Consider the following 24,917-nt stretch of genomic DNA (forward strand, 5'->3'; position numbering starts at 1 on the left):
TTATTAGGTTAGGTTATTTCCAATATATTATTAGGTTAGGTTATTTCCAATATATTATTAGGTTAGGTTATTTCCAATATATTATTAGGTTAGGTTATTTCCAATATATTATTAGGTTAGGTTATTTTACAATATATTATTAGGTTAGGTTATTTCCAATATATTATTAGGTTAGGTTATTTCCAATATATTATTAGGTTAGGTTATTTACAATATATTATTAGGTTAGGTTATTTCCAATATATTATTAGGTTAGGTTATTTACAATATATTATTAGGTTAGGTTATTTACAATATATTATTAGGTTAGGTTATTTCCAATATATTATTAGGTTAGGTTATTTCCAATATATTATTAGGTTAGGTTATTTCCAATATATTATTAGGTTAGGTTATTTTACAATATATTATTAGGTTAGGTTATTTCCAATATATTATTAGGTTAGGTTATTTCCAATATATTATTAGGTTAGGTTATTTCCAATATATTATTAGGTTAGGTTATTTCCAATATATTATTAGGTTAGGTTATTTCCAATATATTATTAGGTTAGGTTATTTACAATATATTATTAGGTTAGGTTATTTACAATATATTATTAGGTTAGGTTATTTACAATATATTATTAGGTTAGGTTATTTACAATATATTATTAGGTTAGGTTATTTCCAATATATTATTAGGTTAGGTTATTTTACAATATATTATTAGGTTAGGTTATTTTACAATATATTATTAGGTTAGGTTATTTCCAATATATTATTAGGTTAGGTTATTTCCAATATATTATTAGGTTAGGTTATTTACAATATATTATTAGGTTAGGTTATTTCCAATATATTATTAGGTTAGGTTATTTCCAATATATTATTAGGTTAGGTTATTTACAATATATTATTAGGTTAGGTTATTTACAATATATTATTAGGTTAGGTTATTTACAATATATTATTAGGTTAGGTTATTTCCAATATATTATTAGGTTAGGTTATTTACAATATATTATTAGGTTAGGTTATTTACAATATATTATTAGGTTAGGTTATTTCCAATATATTATTAGGTTAGGTTATTTCCAATATATTATTAGGTTAGGTTATTTTACAATATATTATTAGGTTAGGTTATTTACAATATATTATTAGGTTAGGTTATTTCCAATATATTATTAGGTTAGGTTATTTCCAATATATTATTAGGTTAGGTTATTTCCAATATATTATTAGGTTAGGTTATTTCCAATATATTATTAGGTTAGGTTATTTCCAATATATTATTAGGTTAGGTTATTTCCAATATATTATTAGGTTAGGTTATTTACAATATATTATTAGGTTAGGTTATTTCCAATATATTATTAGGTTAGGTTATTTACAATATATTATTAGGTTAGGTTATTTACAATATATTATTAGGTTAGGTTATTTACAATATATTATTAGGTTAGGTTATTTCCAATATATTATTAGGTTAGGTTATTTTACAATATATTATTAGGTTAGGTTATTTCCAATATATTATTAGGTTAGGTTATTTCCAATATATTATTAGGTTAGGTTATTTCCAATATATTATTAGGTTAGGTTATTTCCAATATATTATTAGGTTAGGTTATTTCCAATATATTATTAGGTTAGGTTATTTACAATATATTATTAGGTTAGGTTATTTCCAATATATTATTAGGTTAGGTTATTTCCAATATATTATTAGGTTAGGTTATTTCCAATATATTATTAGGTTAGGTTATTTCCAATATATTATTAGGTTAGGTTATTTACAATATATTATTAGGTTAGGTTATTTTACAATATATTATTAGGTTAGGTTATTTCCAATATATTATTAGGTTAGGTTATTTTACAATATATTATTAGGTTAGGTTATTTCCAATATATTATTAGGTTAGGTTATTTACAATATATTATTAGGTTAGGTTATTTACAATATATTATTAGGTTAGGTTATTTACAATATATTATTAGGTTAGGTTATTTACAATATATTATTAGGTTAGGTTATTTTACAATATATTATTAGGTTAGGTTATTTCCAATATATTATTAGGTTAGGTTATTTCCAATATATTATTAGGTTAGGTTATTTCCAATATATTATTAGGTTAGGTTATTTCCAATATATTATTAGGTTAGGTTATTTACAATATATTATTAGGTTAGGTTATTTCCAATATATTATTAGGTTAGGTTATTTCCAATATATTATTAGGTTAGGTTATTTACAATATATTATTAGGTTAGGTTATTTCCAATATATTATTAGGTTAGGTTATTTCCAATATATTATTAGGTTAGGTTATTTTACAATATATTATTAGGTTAGGTTATTTCCAATATATTATTAGGTTAGGTTATTTCCAATATATTATTAGGTTAGGTTATTTTACAATATATTATTAGGTTAGGTTATTTCCAATATATTATTAGGTTAGGTTATTTCCAATATATTATTAGGTTAGGTTATTTCCAATATATTATTAGGTTAGGTTATTTCCAATATATTATTAGGTTAGGTTATTTCCAATATATTATTAGGTTAGGTTATTTCCAATATATTATTAGGTTAGGTTATTTCCAATATATTATTAGGTTAGGTTATTTACAATATATTATTAGGTTAGGTTATTTACAATATATTATTAGGTTAGGTTATTTCCAATATATTATTAGGTTAGGTTATTTCCAATATATTATTAGGTTAGGTTATTTTACAATATATTATTAGGTTAGGTTATTTCCAATATATTATTAGGTTAGGTTATTTCCAATATATTATTAGGTTAGGTTATTTACAATATATTATTAGGTTAGGTTATTTCCAATATATTTTTTTTGTAAATATAATTTTTATTTTTGTTTTGTTTACGTTCAAAGTTTGGAGACTCGCAGGTCTCTAGTCAAGTTAGAATATGCAGACAGGTTTAACGATCAGTATCAAAAAGATCTCGGGCTCGCAGGCCCTCATGGGTAAGTAAACAGGTTGATACAGTGTCACAGGTGTTTGAGCAAGAGCATAATGTGTGCCCTGTCCCTTGTTGAGGGCAGTACTTTTGCATGTTCAGTTGGGCTCGCAGGCCCCTTGTAATGTCTGGCTCACAGGTCCCGTATAACATGTGGGCATGCAGCGTTATGTTAGTCAAGTTTCGTGTGCTTGGATTATTTGCATCCCTAGTGTGTGTTCGAGGCTCATGGTAGTATGCACCTTCTGGGAGGAGTGTTGCAGTACTTGGTATTGGGTCTCCTTCCCGTTCGGGATCTGTTAGCTATGTGTGCCACAGCGGGGCGTTGCGTGTGACCGCTGTGGTATACTTAAACCTGTGTCTGAAAGCGTGATATGTTGAGTGCTGCTGTGTAGGTAGCAGCGCAGAGTGAACGTGTCTTTATTTTAGTAGAATGGAGGTGCGCATTGGAGCTCCAGGGTGGGCCGGTCCTGGGTTCCAGTCTCGAGTCGCGTTCAGTCTAAGCCGTGGTGGGGGGGGGAGGGGGGGGTCGGGGTCCAGTCGTGTCTCTGTCTTTGAGCTTGTCCAGGAAGGTGTCCTTGGCGGTTTCAAGGAGCCACAATGTCCAGGTCTCAGCGTATGTCTGGGGTTTGTCTGAGGCTGACATGAGCAGGTTTTCTATGGCCCTAAGTTCTTCCATCTTGGCAAACCATACCCTCAGCGGGGGTGCGGTCTTTTGTTTCCAGTAGAGGGGGACTATCTGTTTAGCTACGTTTAGGATCCTAACCGTCATAGACCTCTTGTATTTGGATTTAGATACTGTGGTGTGGTGAAGGAGCATTGCTGCCGGTTCCAGGGGGGGGGGGGGCGTCCGAGAACATCTTTACAATTTTGTGTATGTCTTCCCAGTATGGTCTAATTATTTCGCATTCCCACCATACGTGGATTGCGGTCCCTGTTTCCTTCTCGCACCTCCAGCAGAGATTGGTGTGTTCTGGGTCTATGTTGTGGAGGAGGTGTGGGGTGCGGTACCAGTTTGTCAGGAGTTTGAATGCTGTCTCCTGGGTCTTGCTGTGTGTCGAGCAGTGGTGGGTGAGGTAGCATATCTGCTCCCATTCTGCGTCTGTGAATGTCGTGTTCAGCGCCGCTTCCCATTTCCCCATGAATAAAGGTTTAGCAGTAGGTGTCCCTGTTAGTAATAATGTGTATATGAGGGAGACCCCGTGTGTCGTTGGGTCTGGGCTATCGCACAGTGTCTCGAACGCTGTCCGGGTCCTGGTGAGTGCGGTGCCTTGCGGTAGGGTGCGTATGAAGGCGGTAAGTATTTCCAATATATTATTAGGTTAGGTTATTTCCAATATATTATTAGGTTAGGTTATTTTACAATATATTATTAGGTTAGGTTATTTCCAATATATTATTAGGTTAGGTTATTTCCAATATATTATTAGGTTAGGTTATTTCCAATATATTATTAGGTTAGGTTATTTCCAATATATTATTAGGTTAGGTTATTTTACAATATATTATTAGGTTAGGTTATTTCCAATATATTATTAGGTTAGGTTATTTCCAATATATTATTAGGTTAGGTTATTTTACAATATATTATTAGGTTAGGTTATTTACAATATATTATTAGGTTAGGTTATTTCCAATATATTATTAGGTTAGGTTATTTCCAATATATTATTAGGTTAGGTTATTTCCAATATATTATTAGGTTAGGTTATTTCCAATATATTATTAGGTTAGGTTATTTTACAATATATTATTAGGTTAGGTTATTTACAATATATTATTAGGTTAGGTTATTTTACAATATATTATTAGGTTAGGTTATTTACAATATATTATTAGGTTAGGTTATTTACAATATATTATTAGGTTAGGTTATTTCCAATATATTATTAGGTTAGGTTATTTCCAATATATTATTAGGTTAGGTTATTTCCAATATATTATTAGGTTAGGTTATTTCCAATATATTATTAGGTTAGGTTATTTTACAATATATTATTAGGTTAGGTTATTTTACAATATATTATTAGGTTAGGTTATTTACAATATATTATTAGGTTAGGTTATTTACAATATATTATTAGGTTAGGTTATTTCCAATATATTATTAGGTTAGGTTATTTACAATATATTATTAGGTTAGGTTATTTTACAATATATTATTAGGTTAGGTTATTTCCAATATTTTATTAGGTTAGGTTATTTCCAATATATTATTAGGTTAGGTTATTTCCAATATATTATTAGGTTAGGTTATTTCCAATATATTATTAGGTTAGGTTATTTTACAATATATTATTAGGTTAGGTTATTTACAATATATTATTAGGTTAGGTTATTTTACAATATATTATTAGGTTAGGTTATTTACAATATATTATTAGGTTAGGTTATTTACAATATATTATTAGGTTAGGTTATTTCCAATATATTATTAGGTTAGGTTATTTCCAATATATTATTAGGTTAGGTTATTTCCAATATATTATTAGGTTAGGTTATTTTACAATATATTATTAGGTTAGGTTATTTCCAATATATTATTAGGTTAGGTTATTTTACAATATATTATTAGGTTAGGTTATTTACAATATATTATTAGGTTAGGTTATTTCCAATATATTATTAGGTTAGGTTATTTCCAATATATTATTAGGTTAGGTTATTTCCAATATATTATTAGGTTAGGTTATTTTACAATATATTATTAGGTTAGGTTATTTCCAATATATTATTAGGTTAGGTTATTTCCAATATATTATTAGGTTAGGTTATTTCCAATATATTATTAGGTTAGGTTATTTCCAATATATTATTAGGTTAGGTTATTTCCAATATATTATTAGGTTAGGTTATTTCCAATATATTATTAGGTTAGGTTATTTTACAATATATTATTAGGTTAGGTTATTTCCAATATATTATTAGGTTAGGTTATTTCCAATATATTATTAGGTTAGGTTATTTCCAATATATTATTAGGTTAGGTTATTTCCAATATATTATTAGGTTAGGTTATTTTACAATATATTATTAGGTTAGGTTATTTCCAATATATTATTAGGTTAGGTTATTTCCAATATATTATTAGGTTAGGTTATTTCCAATATATTATTAGGTTAGGTTATTTCCAATATATTATTAGGTTAGGTTATTTCCAATATATTATTAGGTTAGGTTATTTACAATATATTATTAGGTTAGGTTATTTACAATATATTATTAGGTTAGGTTATTTTACAATATATTATTAGGTTAGGTTATTTCCAATATATTATTAGGTTAGGTTATTTACAATATATTATTAGGTTAGGTTATTTCCAATATATTATTAGGTTAGGTTATTTCCAATATATTATTAGGTTAGGTTATTTCCAATATATTATTAGGTTAGGTTATTTTACAATATATTATTAGGTTAGGTTATTTCCAATATATTATTAGGTTAGGTTATTTACAATATATTATTAGGTTAGGTTATTTCCAATATATTATTAGGTTAGGTTATTTCCAATATATTATTAGGTTAGGTTATTTCCAATATATTATTAGGTTAGGTTATTTCCAATATATTATTAGGTTAGGTTATTTCCAATATATTATTAGGTTAGGTTATTTCCAATATATTATTAGGTTAGGTTATTTACAATATATTATTAGGTTAGGTTATTTACAATATATTATTAGGTTAGGTTATTTCCAATATATTATTAGGTTAGGTTATTTCCAATATATTATTAGGTTAGGTTATTTACAATATATTATTAGGTTAGGTTATTTACAATATATTATTAGGTTAGGTTATTTCCAATATATTATTAGGTTAGGTTATTTCCAATATATTATTAGGTTAGGTTATTTACAATATATTATTAGGTTAGGTTATTTACAATATATTATTAGGTTAGGTTATTTTACAATATATTATTAGGTTAGGTTATTTCCAATATATTATTAGGTTAGGTTATTTCCAATATATTATTAGGTTAGGTTATTTTACAATATATTATTAGGTTAGGTTATTTCCAATATATTATTAGGTTAGGTTATTTCCAATATATTATTAGGTTAGGTTATTTCCAATATATTATTAGGTTAGGTTATTTCCAATATATTATTAGGTTAGGTTATTTCCAATATATTATTAGGTTAGGTTATTTTACAATATATTATTAGGTTAGGTTATTTCCAATATATTATTAGGTTAGGTTATTTCCAATATATTATTAGGTTAGGTTATTTCCAATATATTATTAGGTTAGGTTATTTCCAATATATTATTAGGTTAGGTTATTTTACAATATATTATTAGGTTAGGTTATTTCCAATATATTATTAGGTTAGGTTATTTACAATATATTATTAGGTTAGGTTATTTACAATATATTATTAGGTTAGGTTATTTTACAATATATTATTAGGTTAGGTTATTTCCAATATATTATTAGGTTAGGTTATTTACAATATATTATTAGGTTAGGTTATTTACAATATATTATTAGGTTAGGTTATTTACAATATATTATTAGGTTAGGTTATTTACAATATATTATTAGGTTAGGTTATTTACAATATATTATTAGGTTAGGTTATTTCCAATATATTATTAGGTTAGGTTATTTACAATATATTATTAGGTTAGGTTATTTTACAATATATTATTAGGTTAGGTTATTTCCAATATATTATTAGGTTAGGTTATTTACAATATATTATTAGGTTAGGTTATTTACAATATATTATTAGGTTAGGTTATTTACAATATATTATTAGGTTAGGTTATTTACAATATATTATTAGGTTAGGTTATTTCCAATATATTATTAGGTTAGGTTATTTACAATATATTATTAGGTTAGGTTATTTCCAATATATTATTAGGTTAGGTTATTTTACAATATATTATTAGGTTAGGTTATTTCCAATATATTATTAGGTTAGGTTATTTTACAATATATTATTAGGTTAGGTTATTTCCAATATATTATTAGGTTAGGTTATTTCCAATATATTATTAGGTTAGGTTATTTTACAATATATTATTAGGTTAGGTTATTTCCAATATATTATTAGGTTAGGTTATTTCCAATATATTATTAGGTTAGGTTATTTTACAATATATTATTAGGTTAGGTTATTTTACAATATATTATTAGGTTAGGTTATTTCCAATATATTATTAGGTTAGGTTATTTTACAATATATTATTAGGTTAGGTTATTTCCAATATATTATTAGGTTAGGTTATTTCCAATATATTATTAGGTTAGGTTATTTACAATATATTATTAGGTTAGGTTATTTCCAATATATTATTAGGTTAGGTTATTTCCAATATATTATTAGGTTAGGTTATTTCCAATATATTATTAGGTTAGGTTATTTACAATATATTATTAGGTTAGGTTATTTCCAATATATTATTAGGTTAGGTTATTTACAATATATTATTAGGTTAGGTTATTTACAATATATTATTAGGTTAGGTTATTTCCAATATATTATTAGGTTAGGTTATTTACAATATATTATTAGGTTAGGTTATTTCCAATATATTATTAGGTTAGGTTATTTCCAATATATTATTAGGTTAGGTTATTTTACAATATATTATTAGGTTAGGTTATTTACAATATATTATTAGGTTAGGTTATTTCCAATATATTATTAGGTTAGGTTATTTCCAATATATTATTAGGTTAGGTTATTTACAATATATTATTAGGTTAGGTTATTTCCAATATATTATTAGGTTAGGTTATTTCCAATATATTATTAGGTTAGGTTATTTACAATATATTATTAGGTTAGGTTATTTTACAATATATTATTAGGTTAGGTTATTTTACAATATATTATTAGGTTAGGTTATTTCCAATATATTATTAGGTTAGGTTATTTACAATATATTATTAGGTTAGGTTATTTCCAATATATTATTAGGTTAGGTTATTTCCAATATATTATTAGGTTAGGTTATTTACAATATATTATTAGGTTAGGTTATTTACAATATATTATTAGGTTAGGTTATTTACAATATATTATTAGGTTAGGTTATTTACAATATATTATTAGGTTAGGTTATTTACAATATATTATTAGGTTAGGTTATTTCCAATATATTATTAGGTTAGGTTATTTACAATATATTATTAGGTTAGGTTATTTCCAATATATTATTAGGTTAGGTTATTTACAATATATTATTAGGTTAGGTTATTTACAATATATTATTAGGTTAGGTTATTTTACAATATATTATTAGGTTAGGTTATTTCCAATATATTATTAGGTTAGGTTATTTACAATATATTATTAGGTTAGGTTATTTCCAATATATTATTAGGTTAGGTTATTTACAATATATTATTAGGTTAGGTTATTTCCAATATATTATTAGGTTAGGTTATTTCCAATATATTATTAGGTTAGGTTATTTCCAATATATTATTAGGTTAGGTTATTTACAATATATTATTAGGTTAGGTTATTTTACAATATATTATTAGGTTAGGTTATTTCCAATATATTATTAGGTTAGGTTATTTACAATATATTATTAGGTTAGGTTATTTACAATATATTATTAGGTTAGGTTATTTACAATATATTATTAGGTTAGGTTATTTACAATATATTATTAGGTTAGGTTATTTCCAATATATTATTAGGTTAGGTTATTTCCAATATATTATTAGGTTAGGTTATTTCCAATATATTATTAGGTTAGGTTATTTACAATATATTATTAGGTTAGGTTATTTCCAATATATTATTAGGTTAGGTTATTTACAATATATTATTAGGTTAGGTTATTTACAATATATTATTAGGTTAGGTTATTTCCAATATATTATTAGGTTAGGTTATTTCCAATATATTATTAGGTTAGGTTATTTCCAATATATTATTAGGTTAGGTTATTTACAATATATTATTAGGTTAGGTTATTTACAATATATTATTAGGTTAGGTTATTTACAATATATTATTAGGTTAGGTTATTTACAATATATTATTAGGTTAGGTTATTTACAATATATTATTAGGTTAGGTTATTTACAATATATTATTAGGTTAGGTTATTTACAATATATTATTAGGTTAGGTTATTTACAATATATTATTAGGTTAGGTTATTTACAATATATTATTAGGTTAGGTTATTTCCAATATATTATTAGGTTAGGTTATTTTACAATATATTATTAGGTTAGGTTATTTCCAATATATTATTAGGTTAGGTTATTTCCAATATATTATTAGGTTAGGTTATTTACAATATATTATTAGGTTAGGTTATTTACAATATATTATTAGGTTAGGTTATTTACAATATATTATTAGGTTAGGTTATTTACAATATATTATTAGGTTAGGTTATTTACAATATATTATTAGGTTAGGTTATTTACAATATATTATTAGGTTAGGTTATTTCCAATATATTATTAGGTTAGGTTATTTTACAATATATTATTAGGTTAGGTTATTTCCAATATATTATTAGGTTAGGTTATTTCCAATATATTATTAGGTTAGGTTATTTTACAATATATTATTAGGTTAGGTTATTTCCAATATATTATTAGGTTAGGTTATTTCCAATATATTATTAGGTTAGGTTATTTCCAATATATTATTAGGTTAGGTTATTTCCAATATATTATTAGGTTAGGTTATTTACAATATATTATTAGGTTAGGTTATTTCCAATATATTATTAGGTTAGGTTATTTCCAATATATTATTAGGTTAGGTTATTTCCAATATATTATTAGGTTAGGTTATTTTACAATATATTATTAGGTTAGGTTATTTACAATATATTATTAGGTTAGGTTATTTACAATATATTATTAGGTTAGGTTATTTCCAATATATTATTAGGTTAGGTTATTTCCAATATATTATTAGGTTAGGTTATTTCCAATATATTATTAGGTTAGGTTATTTTACAATATATTATTAGGTTAGGTTATTTTACAATATATTATTAGGTTAGGTTATTTCCAATATATTATTAGGTTAGGTTATTTCCAATATATTATTAGGTTAGGTTATTTCCAATATATTATTAGGTTAGGTTATTTTACAATATATTATTAGGTTAGGTTATTTACAATATATTATTAGGTTAGGTTATTTACAATATATTATTAGGTTAGGTTATTTCCAATATATTATTAGGTTAGGTTATTTACAATATATTATTAGGTTAGGTTATTTACAATATATTATTAGGTTAGGTTATTTACAATATATTATTAGGTTAGGTTATTTACAATATATTATTAGGTTAGGTTATTTCCAATATATTATTAGGTTAGGTTATTTCCAATATATTATTAGGTTAGGTTATTTCCAATATATTATTAGGTTAGGTTATTTTACAATCACATTTTTTAAGTATATATTTTTTTTTTCTTGGAGAGATTCACTCACTTTGTGCCCTATCTCTTTGGAACTCTGCGCCATTCACTCTGTTCCTCTTACTCTGCGCCACTCACTCTGTTCCTCTTACTCTGCGCCACTCACTCTGTTCCTCTTACTCTGCTCCTCTTACTCTGCGCCACTCACTCTGTTCCTCTTACTCTGCGCCACTCACTCTGTTCCTCTTACTCTGAGCCACTCACTCTGTTCCTCTTACTCTGCTCCTCTTACTCTGCGCCACTCACTCTGTTCCTCTTACTCTGCGCCACTCACTCTGTTCCTCTTACTCTGCGCCACTCACTCTGTTCCTCTTACTCTGCGCCATTCACTCTGTTCCTCTTACTCTGCGCCATTCACTCTGTTCCTCTTACTCTGCGCCATTCACTCTGTTCCTCTTACTCTGCGCCACTCACTCTGTTCCTCTTACTCTGCTCCTCTTACTCTGCGCCACTCACTCTGTTCCTCTTACTCTGCGCCACTCACTCTGTTCCTCTTACTCTGCTCCTCTTACTCTGCGCCACTCACTCTGTTCCTCTTACTCTGCGCCATTCACTCTGTTCCTCTTACTCTGCGCCATTCACTCTGTTCCTCTTACTCTGCGCCATTCACTCTGTTCCTCTTACTCTGCGCCATTCACTCTGTTCCTCTTACTCTGCACCATTCACTCTGTTCCTCTTACTCTGCGCCATTAACTCTGTTCCTCTTACTCTGCGCCATTCACTCTGTTCCTCTTACTCTGCGCCATTCACTCTGTTCCTCTTACTCTGTGCCATTCACTCTGTTCCTCTTACTCTGCGCCATTCACTCTGTTCCTCTTACTCTGCGCCATTCACTCTGTTCCTCTTACTCTGCGCCATTCACTCTGTTCCTCTTACTCTGTGCCATTCACTCTGTTCCTCTTACTCTGCGCCACTCACTAAGTGCCCTATCCCTTTGGAAGCAGAGAATGTAACACATTATGTAATTTAACCACTGATGTACGAGTTTTTACCATATTGTTCATTGGCGCTCTGTTGGCTTTTCCTATTGACTGCACCTTTAGAGTTTTTTTATTCTTTTTTAGTTTTTTGGGTTTTATATTTTTGGTTTTGGATTATTTGTCTCCTGTTTTTTATTTGGAAATGTTCAATAAATTGCTAGCTGTGCTCACATGTAGATTATTCTCCATCGATTCCATGTGGAATAGCTAAAGAAGTTGGTCACCATGTTTTTCCTACATGGGTATCCATAAAATTCCATTTAGAATGACGTGATCTTTTATATTGAGTGTGTGGGATCCATTAGGTAATGTCACCCCCTTTGTGGTGTGGAGCTGGAGTGAATGATGCAGAGGTGGACAATATTTCTGGTTCTTACTGTTCCCAGTGTCAGTGACCCTGATGGAGTTCCATTAACTTGTTCTGCGGCATTCCTCTAACGCGGATCTTCTTTGAATTAAAACAGTTTATGTTGCATGTGTGGTGCAGATCAGATCGTCTGCTCATGTTATGATATAAACCCTGGCTCTCAGCCTGTTTTATAATCTCTGATACCCACACCGTTATTCCAGACATGGAGCAAAGTTCCGGCTTTCTCCATTCTGTTATACTGTCATGCCATCTAGTGAGCTAAACATGTGAGGACAAGTTTTTAAGATGAAGAATAATAAAACACTCCGGCACCATGACAAATGCATTCCTACGAAGTTGTTATGGTGTCAGGAGGAGCTCATTTAGGCAATGATCCGAAGCTTCAATTGGACATCTCGGACAGGGAGCTGACACTTCACTGTGAGAAAGTTACGTACGTTCTCAGCCTATCAGCAACGCCTAGTCCGAGGCTCTGTCACCGTCCAAGACTTGTTTTGAAACCTAACTTTTTTATTTTCTCTTTAGTGTCATGTTTTTGAAATTCACCTTAGTTTTTAAGCTATGCATAAGCAGGCACTAGTTTTTCTCATGGGGAGCATGATATTTGGCAATGGGCAGAGCTTAAGCAGAGTTCCATTTCATTAACTTACCCACAATCCATCAGTCAAAAGAATCCCACAGAAGGCAAACTGCAGACATCATGGACAGAAGAAAACAGCCTTGAGGGGGCCCTTCAGGTGGCCCTCATACACAGAGTCCATTAGAGTGCATTTTGTGATGAGGAACAGTTGAGCACCACGGACCTTTAATAGTTTAACTGAGCCTCTGACTGATAGGCTGATCAATTACATCTCCGCTTGTTACAATTTTTTTTAATTCCCTCCGACACACACACACAGCCATGTGTGGGAGTGAACAGCTTGGACCACCCCAGCCAGGTGCCACGGGACCCCAGGCAAAGCCACCCTAGAGGCATAGTAACAGGAAGGTGGCTAAAATATATATTTTCTTTGTTTCATTGTGTGTATCTGTGTCTGCATCTATGTACTTGTCAGTGAATATCTGTGCTAGTGTACATGTGTGTCTGCGTTCATCTGTGCATAGCAGTGTGTATGTATGCCTATGTGCCAACGTGTGTTTGAATTCAAACATCAACACTGCATACATATCCATACATATTTTATACATATCATATTTACATACATGTAAATACCAACACTACACACAAAGCCACCTCTCTATACACACACACAAAACCATGAGCTTAATTTACACACACTACACCTCTCTATCCACACACACAAAACCATGAGCTTCATTTACACACACTGCACACAAATACACCTCTCTATCCACACACACACACAAAACCATGAGCTTCATTTACACACACTGCACACAAATACACCTCTCTATCCACACACACACTCACTCACATACTCCATATAAAATCATTAATTCATCCACACAAATACACTTCTCTATCCACACACTCCATATAAAATCATGAACTACACACACACACCTCTGTATTCACACACACAAATACACCTCTGTATTCACACACACACAAATACACCTTTGTATTCACACACACACACACACAAATACACCTCTGTATACACACACACAAATACACCTCTGTATACACACACACACAAATACACCTCTGTATACACACACACAAATACACCTCTGTATACACACACACACACACACACACACACACACAAATACACCTCTGTATTCACACACACACACACACACACACACACACACACAAATACACCTCTGTATTCACACACACACACACACACACACACACAAATACACCTCTGTATTCACACACACACACACACACACACACAAATACACCTCTGTATTCACACACACACACACAAATACACCTCTGTATTCACACACACACACACACACACACACACAAATACACCTCTGTATTCACACACACACACACACACAAATACACCTCTGTATTCACACACACACACACAAATACACCTCTGTATTCACACACACACACTTAATATAAACACATGGACTTCATTCACACACAAATACAACCCTGAATGGGTGGGCAATTGTTAAATGACGGACGGAGAATTAGGGGAAGTCAGAGTATGTCCTTCAGGTAAATATCCAAGGGTTATATTGGCCCTCATATGTTTTGGTCCTTGTTTCAGCTGACTTGCAGTTGTTGGCCAAAAACGGTCATTTCTAACTGTGGCAAATACAGCCACTATATATTGTCCTGTATGTATAACCACTGTTAATGTATGTGTATACCCCTTTAAAAGAACCAAGTGGAGGACTGCTTGCCAGCCTCTTGCCATGTGATTATGGTCCCTGGGAGATTGGGCCCTTTAAAAACAGTATTCGTGTGGTCTGGGTGCCATTCACCTAATAATGTGCACCCAGACCTGAGCTATCTGGGGATATGTAACATGTCTGTGTTTGGTGTATTAAAAGTAACTTTATATATTTTAAAACATAATCCTGTATTTAGGTCCCCACATGTGTAATGGAGTCTTGTCTTTGACCTGGGAGATAATTGGAATACTTCTCCAATTATCTCCAGGGCAGAAGGGAGGAAACCAGGATGCATTGTGGGGAGGTTTTACTTTTACTGTGTGACCCCAGGCCACACGCATACTGTTTTTAAAGGGCCCAGTCTCCCAGGGACCATAATCACATGGCAAGAGGCTGGCAGGCAGTCCTCCACTTGGTTCTTTTAAAGGGGTATACACATACATTAACAGTGGTTATACATACAGGACAATATATAGTGGCTGTATTTGCCACACTAACTCACTCTGCCCTGGTGTTAGAGTGACTATTTGTCACTTGGCTCTTCTTGCTGTCTGTGACCGGGGCATTCATAGTAGACATGTGCACCACGGAAATTTTCGTACAAATGATTTCGTAGTAAATAAAAAATGTCATTCATCAATCCCGAATTTCGTCTGTAAACCATTCATTTTCAAAGAAATTTGTTTCAAAAATAATTTGTTTTCGGCTACTAGGACAAAAAAACAGCACTGAGCAATTAAAAAAATAAATAAATAAAAATGGGAGCCGGCAGAGCTACCAGCTTCATCCTTGTAATAATTAATTCCAGGTTCAAAGCCCCTGTTGGGCCATTCTGGGGTGACCATGTCTGGCCATCTGGATGTCACAGTGGGAAAGCTTTATAAGCTTTTTCCCCCCCTGTGGAGCTCATTCTGCATGGTGCCCTCCATGGGTGAAGAAGGATTATTTTAACAGTTGCGAAGGGTATTCATCAATCCAGATTTCATAGTGGGAAGGCTTTCTAAGCTTTTTCCCCCCCTGTGGAGCTCATTCTGCGTGGTGCCCTCCATGGGTGAAGAATAATAATTTTAACAGTTGCGACGGGTATTATGGATTTTTATTTGGCATTTTTGGGGGCTGAAAGAAAATAAAAGAAGACATCAAATAGTAAGTATGAAATTTTATTTTACATTGTTAGTTTATTGCCCCCCCCTCCCCCTTATTATTATTATTATGGTGAGGGGAGTAGGTAGGGGCTTGGGGACACTATGTCCCCCACCATTTTAGTTATTTGTGTTCCCCGCCATGGCATTAGCTGCCCAGTCACTAGCAGCTTTAAATGACAGCAGCCGAGTAGGGGCATGCGGGAGGATTTAATCTCCCTTTTATTAATATGGGGGTCATAGGTTTATTAGAACTTTTAATGCCGGTGGGGGGGGGGGGGGGGGGTGGGCTGGAATTAATATTAATTACAAGGAGGATGCTGGTAGCACTGCTGGCTCCCTCCTTGCTTTCTGGTTTTCTCGCATGCACAGTGTTATTCTCTCTTTGCTGAGGGAGTTAATTTGTCTGCAGCACAGAGTCTATTAAACGAATGAAGCCAAACGAAAAGACAGTGCATTCGGCATTTGCTCTTTCGTTTAGTTTATATTTCGTATGTAGGGCTTTCGTTTTAGAACCTGATTTTTTTACGAAAACAAATGCACATGTCTAATTCATAGTGAATTACCCATAATTTCTGTATGAATGCAGGATGGGTATTATCTGTGTCTCTGGGGGCTAAGTTGGGTATTATATATTTCCCTTTACTACATGACACCCACCGATTCTATAGAGATCTACTAGTACATCAAACATAATAAGTAAAGTAAAGAAAACAATTAATAAATAACGTATTTACCTGAGCATTTACTGAGTTCGAACACGTAACGTGTGTTTTTCATTGCAGGAGACGTTTTGATCCTTCTGCAGCCCTGCATGTGAGATGACTTTACTTCTGAAACTCATCACCTTTACTTTAATCCTGTATTATGCAAGTGAGTGATCTGCACCCCAATTTCCTGCAAACAACCCCAATACTCTGCTCCAAGCCTATCACTCGGATTTGAAAACAGCTTTTTGCTCTGCTGTATGCTTGGCTGGCCCACGGTACAGAGGGCCATTCTGCTATTAGCTGAGCTGTCTTTGATGGCAGGGGGGCACACTGTTAATGATTAGACTGCCCAGGTTCAGGAGGACCAGTCTGCTCTAGGTGGTGAGATTCATTCTGCTATGGGTTGGTTGGCTCTGGTGGCAGAAGGCTACTCTGATATTGGCCATGCTGGTCCATGTGGTGGGGGTACACTATGCTATAGTTTGTCTCGGGAAGACAAAAGATGGTTGTCCCAGATAGTAGGTGATGGAATCACTCTACTATAGGTTGGCTAGCTCAGGTGGTGGGTGGACACAATGCTATAGGTTGGCTTGGGTGGGGGGTCAATAAGTCAAAGGATGGCTGTTCAAGGTGGTAGTATTGGGTCACTCTGCTGTTTGCTGGTTGGTCCATTGGTGGGTGGTGAGCCATTCTTCTATAGGTTGGCTTAGCCCATGTGGAGGCAGTCACTCTGCTATGGGTTGGATTGATCCAAGTTGTGGGGGGTATTTTGTGATAGATTAAGCTGGTCAGGGTCGGAGGATATGGGGTCACTCTGCTATTGGTGTAAAAATAAATAAGATTAAAAAAAGGTGGGGGTGTCATCAAAATTCACTAACAGCATGAAATAAGAATAGGACATCTTCTTTCTCTCTGCTAAAACCAAACAAGAGCTGTGATTACTGATTCCTCGACCTGCCCCACTCGATGTACGACTGGTGAGAGCTTACAGAAGCTCAGGCGGACGTTCCCACGGTTCCCTGACTCTGTGTGCTGCAGGATAAGAGTTAATGGGGGGATGGGGAGGCCCCATCTCCGTTCTGCCTGTTGTGGACTGTAAGATATTGGAACTTCTGTGGTAAAAGCATTGGGTTAATTTCTTGTTAACCAACAGAGGGAGCTGGGCTGCCTCCATTCATTCACACAGGTTCTTTCACGCTGCAGGTTTTGTTTTTTAATCAATCCCTCTCTATTTCCCACGTTTTTTTGTTCACCCTGTTTGTTTGTTTTCTTAGTTATATGTGAGTGTGATTTCAGTTGCTAAGCTAAGTTACCCACAATCCATCAGTGAAATTAATCCCATAAACAGGCAAACTACAGACATGATGGAGAACGATATGGCAGCCCCCAGAAATAGAGAAAAGATAATCTCCGATAAATAACAGCAATAGGGAGAGGGGGGCCAGTACAATAATTACGATATAAGTAAAGGAAAACTAAAGGGTAAATAACACGACAGGGTCACTTTAATCTGCCACCGGACATCTTTCCACCTCACTTCCACTAACCGGGGTGGGTCGTATTCTTTCAGTTAATCAATAGATGAGGGGTTCCCAATACTTGTGTTTTCTTCTCCTCTGTTTAGCTCGTCTAAGTTCTCAGACATGGACTACAACTGGTATAAAGGACTAGAACTGGTATAAAGGACTACAACTGGTATAAAGTACTAGAACTGGTATAAAGGACTAGAACTGGTATAAAGGACTAGAACTGGTATAAAGGACTAGAACTGGTATAAAGGATTAGGGCTGCATAAACAAATAATTTAACTCCTAAATGGCAGAGAATTGAGCAGTAAGACTGCAGAGGCATGGTTTATAATTAAAACTGCTTCATTAAGATAACGTTGTTTTGGTGACTCTAGTGTCCCGTTAGGTTTACCCAATGTGCTCGAGGTGAGGGAATACGGAGGATAATGAGTGCCGTGGAATTCCTCTCTTGTACTGCCAGTTGCCAGGGATGGACGAGGGAGTGACTCACTGATCATTTAGTGAGGATCCTGAGCAGCCTCATATATATTACTGATTGTTCATTGTTCCCCATGGACAGGGAGGCCAGATCCACCATGTTTTCTGGGACAAATATCACATATACATATTGATGGGCAGCACATGAAAAGGGTAGTCCTGTAGCATGTAGAATTCAGAAGAAGGTGTATGAGACTAAGCAATTAGGCAGTAGGCAATAATGCAGAACATGCACTATACACACTGCAGTGCAACCCTTTAATGTGTTTTCATAAATGTGAGAAACTTATATGTGTCCCGGTATGGATGATAGATCCAGTCACCCTGCCCACGGATAGGAGAAGGGGCGAGACCAATCCTGGCTCCTTACTGATTATTAGACTCTGAGAAGGATTTAGATCCCAGAGGGCCCTAGCTAGACTTCCTCATTGTTCTTATAGGGATGGTAAATGGAGCCAATCAAATGTATGATTCCTCGTACTCTGTCTAACCCAGGAACCCAAAGCCAGTTTTGGCTACTCCGGTTATTTTATATATATATATATATATATATATATATATATTTTATAACTATTATTATTATTATATTTCACTGTTTGTTCACTGGTTGATGATAAAACCAGACAGGCTTTGTTATTTGGAACAATATGAGGTTATTAAAGTTAATTCCATGAATGAGTTAATATTGGGGGCATTTGCTTACAGAACAATGTGCACTCTATCCCAAATCCTATGCACATTTAAATAAGAGGTTTTTATCACCACTGCAATGGCCATTAAAGTGTCATTTGATGGGGCAAGTGAACTTACACTTTAATGACCAGTGCAGGGATAATAATAAACTGTCATTTAGATTTACACAGGGAGTTTTCTGAGTTTATTCTATTTATATTATTATTATCGCCATTTATATAGCGCCAACAGATCCCGTAGCGCTTTACAATATTATGAGAGGGGGATTTAACTATAATTAGGACAATTACAAGAAAACTTACAGGAACGATCGGTTGAAGAGGGCCCTGCTCAAACGAGCTTACAGTCTATCACAAAACAATAGATTTTGTCCGAATTGACAAAATAGGGTCAAAACGACAAATTCCAACAGCATTGGCTATTTGCAGATTAACTAAAGCCAAATCCGGCCAGTCTGACCGATCCTCTAACATTCATTCGGATGAGTTAGGAAAATCACTACTAACCGCATCCAAAACAATTTAAGCCATCGGCATTCTGAGATTGATTATCGACCTGCATGGTGGTCGATGATAAACCAAATCCATCCAGCAAGATGCGCGCTCGCTAATTATCATTCTCTTGTTTTTTACAAATGAATGAAAATTAAAGAACAATTTGCTCGCTATTGTCTCCAATCCCGGCCCCCATGCATACTGGCAAGTAGGGGCCCTAATTAATTCTAACACAGGAGTGGTAGACATGCCACTGTCCAAACTTCCAAACAATAGTAACCCTCCCCTAGGTGGCTAAAGGTCCCCCAAACCTAAAACCTGTAAAAAAAATTATACATACCATCCAAAGTCTTCTTTCTTCTAATTCTGTTCTTCTGCCACCAACAATGCCAAATCAAAATCCATAGTTACATAAATGAAAATAAAACACAATTGCAACAATAACCCACCGTAAAAATAGAAACACACTGCAACAAAAATAATCCATCTTCACCTATGGAGGACTCACCGCAAAATGAGCGCTCAATTTTAAAAGCAGTTTTTTTATATGTTATTAGTGATTCTGATAATTAGCTCTTTTATCTCTCTTTTATCTCAGAGTGTGACTATGTTATACCACCAGTTCGCTACGAGGAAATACTAGTACCACGCTATGGCAATGCCTCTCTGCCATGTGAGTTCTCATTCATTGAGGGTACAGACGAGATGGGTTTTAGCTGGCTGCGTGAAGACATAATTGAGGAGATAGAGGTGGATGACATCTATGCCTATATACAGCAGAAGTTCGAATATAAAGAGCCGGAGAGAGTGTTCAGCTTCCACGGAAACCGCGTAGAGCTGGAAGAGCAGAGCTTCAATTACCAAGATCGGGTTAAGGTTGACGTGTCTGAGATTAGTGACGGAGACCTCACTCTTCATATTTACAATGTGGACTACATAGATGAAGCCTTGTATACCTGCAAAGCCTTCAGCCCCCATGGAAAAGGGGAAATAAAAATGAAACTGATGATACAAGGTAAAGTAAACAAGCACAGCCAAGGTCATCCCTTCATTAGCTATGTAGGACTAGAGTGTAAGTTTGCAAGACACCAATGTCTCTTCCTCTTATGTCTCTTGATAATGACACTGTATATATTTTTCTTTTTTTGTAGAGGAAGAGGAGCCCCCAGTTGAATTTGATACAATTGACAACACTACAGTTGTACGATGTGCTTCCTCTGGTTGGTACAAAGTCCCCATTGTAAAGTGGTTGAACCGTCGTGAGCAGGACATTAGTGAGAACTCTACCATGCTGGTGCTGGAGGAGAGGCAAGATGGAAGTCACCGTGTTTCCTCAACACTAAGTGGAGTAAAAAGCCATGAAATCTATCGCTGTCTGATCCGGGATGCCAAAAAGGCCCGCCGTGCCCGGACCATTCATAGGAAACTAAGTATGAACAACTTGGCCATTTTGACCTGACATGTTTATATAAAACTTCACATAATTGTATTATAGATTGAACAAACCTTATAAACACTTTAAAGCAGATAGTTATTATGAGCTGCTTGTTTTTCAGATCCTTCGCTTGCCCCTTCCAGCTGTCTTCCTCCCCAAACTCCACCCAGTATGGGAATTTCCTTGCACTTCTAGCCTACTTCTGTCCTAAACCCTGCTAAATGTGGGAAGTTACTCATCCTTCCAACCTATTTCCTCCACAAACGGCACCAAATGTGGGAAGTTACTGACCCTTCCAATCTATTTCCTCCACAAACTGCAACAAATGTGGGAAGTTCATGCTTCTTCCAATCTACTTTCTCCCGAAACCCCGCAGAATGTGGGCAGTTCCTTCCCCTTCCAACAAACTTCCTACCTAAAGCCCACTGAATGTGGGCAGTTCCTGCCCCTCTCAACTTACTTTCACCTCAAGCCTCTCCCACTCCTGCCTGTTGCAACCTATATCTGTTTTTAAACCCACTAACCATTAATAATACCTGCCCTTCCTATAAAACTTAATTCCCAGACCTCATCCACTGTGGGTACTTCCTGGTAATGGTTGTGATGTCATTCTGAGGATTACATGGGGTAGGAGGGATGAATGAAGAAGTTATAGAGTCATTGTTAAGATTGTATTGAGTATAAGGAATGATTGCGGTTGGGGACATGAAATTATTGCTTTGAACCCTGATCTCATAATAATAACACTAGGGAAAGTAGAAGAGCATTATAAAATGCAAGATAATAATCAAATTATTAAAATGAATGACAACTTAATAAAATGAATGGAAACAGAGGGAAGGGTGTAAGAAATGAAAGCGAAACATTGTAAGTGGGTGGATGATGGGCGGACTAAATCTAAGAAGCTTCTTAATAATGTTTGCATGTGTTTCTCTTACAGAAAAAGGAGTTCTGAGAGAATATGGGGAATTTTGAAGCAGTATCCTGGAAACGGAAAACAGATTGACCGAAACAGTCGTCTTGTTCACCTCTTGTAGCTTACATAGATGATTGGAGAGCCAATAGAGAATGGCTACTATCCCTATCAGACATCTGAGTCGCACTATAGAGCAATACAGAGTATGAAGAGACATCCATCTAGTTAATTATTAATATGTTTAAACCCACGACCTGGGAATATGGTCACTCTCACAATAAGATATGTATAAAGATGTATTAGAACATGTTAAAAGAAATTGTAAATTTAGCAAATACAGGGTGGGCAAGAATCCAGAGAAGGATTTGGCAGGTAAATCATTTATTTGTTAGTAGTTATTTTTTTTTTGTTACAGGTACATATTATAACGGAGTCTAGGAAGATTCATCATTGCTAATTTCACAAAGAAACAATAAGTAAAAATAGTGTGAGATATCAAGATATGATTAAAACATGTTTATATCCTCTATTTGAAAATCGTCCTGAAATATGGTTTCAACAGGATGGGGTTACTGCTCACACAGCATGGGCCACAATGGACCTCCTGAGACAACTGAGTATAATTTCAATAAATTCCCAGATAGATTGACCGCCACGTTCGCCCGATTACTTCCTGTGGGGTTATCTGAAGGAGCGGTGTATTTGAACAAACCGCGCACCCTTGAGCAGCTCAAGGAGAATATCCGCGCAGAAATTTGAGTGTTAGAGCCTCAAACAATAGCTAATGTTATAAACAAAGCAACCAAAAGAGCCGACTTTGTGAGGCGGCAAATGAAGTTCATTTAAAAGATGTAATCTTCCATGCACTAAGCATTCAGTGTATGTTATATCAGTAAAATTCATTAGTAAAAAGCTTATTGACTCCTCAAACCCTGCTCTGGATTTTGGTCCACCCTGTTTAAGCCTCTTTCTCAAACGGCTTTGAATTTAATTGTTTGGCAAATAAATAGCTATCTCCCACTTTCTTGATTTTCATTTTTATCCTTCAAACCCATAGCTGTTAAATGCCTCTTTGCCTGTATTCATTAATGGAACCCTTCGAGCATCATCACAACTTCCTCTCAATTAAGTTGTTATGGTACACGGAGTCCCCCTGTTGCTGTCTTACCTTAAAGAATTAAACTGTCCTGGAATGGTTTATGGCTAAAGATGTGTCTCCATGTCCAGTCTCTTGCTCTCCTCACCTGCTATGGCTAAAGCTGTGTCTCTGGGCAGTGGTGTATTTTGGATTTGTGCTGCCCTAGGCACGACTAAATTCGGGCACCCCCGAAATCTAAATTTGCCCCCCCAATATATACACTCACTGACAGATACACAGTCATTGGCACACACACCTTCACTGACAGACACACACTGACAGGCACACACTCTCAGATACACATAAAATGACATACACATTCTGACACACTCACAGGCACACCCATTCTCACTGAAAGACACACACTTTCACTCACTCACAGACACACACTGACAGCTACACTCACTCACTCACAGTAAGGTGGACAGCCCCAGAACATGAGGCAAACAAGGCATTTGTCTGGGAGCTTGGGGTGGCATTTTTTTGGCGCCCCCCTGAAAGTGCCACCCTAGGCAAATGCCTTGTTTGCCTTGTGGTAAATACATCCCTGTTGTGGTGGAATCTCGGTAAAAATTAATTTAGTAGGCCGAGATTACCACGTGGCATGTGTACGTGCATATGCTGACGTATCGATCAGTTGGTTGCACGAGGCAAGATACGATCAGTAGTGTACGGAGCATGTGCAAGAATACAGGATGTAGTATTCCCCTCCTCCATTGTGCTGGACAAGCCATGCGGTCAAGCAGGAAGTTAATTCTTATTTGTATTGATTGGTCAAGAGAATGTGCGGGTGGAGCTTAATATGGGAGGAGTTATGTGCCTATATAAGGAGCCTGCACTATTGTCCGGGGCTCAGAACTTGTTGTATTTTGGTGACGTTAGTCCCTCTGAGTCCCGATCGGTGATCCAATAAAGAATCTCTTCCTTCCTGAAGAAACCTGTGTCCATCTCTCTGTGCTTCGCTTCCGTCAGTTTCTCCGGTATCATTTGGTGCATTGGCCGGGAAGCTCATCGTTCAACGGTAGCTGAGAGGCAGAGGCGTGAGACGGTCTATCTTTGCCCACGTTCTCTACGGCTGCACCCCTGAACTTCTGCGTGGACCTCCCTTCATCTCGGCGCCACTGGTCTGTTGTCCAGGAGATCATCGGCCTCTACGTAAGAAGTGCTGGGGTGTCCCCGTCGATGAGTGTGAACTCAGGTTCAGGAACGAGGAGGTAAGACAACTGCTGTTTTAGACGGCAGACCCACTAGGGGTATACCGATTGTGCGGTAGGCCCATAAGGGGTTAT

General features: G+C 34.1%; 1 protein-coding gene across 1 annotated transcript in view; it reads left to right on the top strand.

Moving 5' to 3' along the window:
• Positions 1 to 23,478, top strand: part of LOC134586354 (butyrophilin-like protein 10) — a 34,343-nt gene extending 10,865 nt beyond the window's left edge. Inside the window, exons 2-5 of the mRNA XM_063441828.1 lie at positions 17,022 to 17,109; positions 20,738 to 21,154; positions 21,291 to 21,569; positions 22,515 to 23,478. Coding sequence (XP_063297898.1) covers positions 17,058 to 17,109; positions 20,738 to 21,154; positions 21,291 to 21,569; positions 22,515 to 22,549 — 783 coding nt within the window. The 5' untranslated portion in view covers positions 17,022 to 17,057 and the 3' untranslated portion in view covers positions 22,550 to 23,478. The remainder of the gene's footprint in view (positions 1 to 17,021; positions 17,110 to 20,737; positions 21,155 to 21,290; positions 21,570 to 22,514) is intronic.
• The last annotated feature ends 1,439 nt before the right edge of the window (positions 23,479 to 24,917 follow it).

The sequence above is a fragment of the Pelobates fuscus genome, chromosome 1 (assembly GCF_036172605.1).
Source record: "Pelobates fuscus isolate aPelFus1 chromosome 1, aPelFus1.pri, whole genome shotgun sequence".
Lineage (NCBI taxonomy): Eukaryota > Metazoa > Chordata > Amphibia > Anura > Pelobatidae > Pelobates > Pelobates fuscus.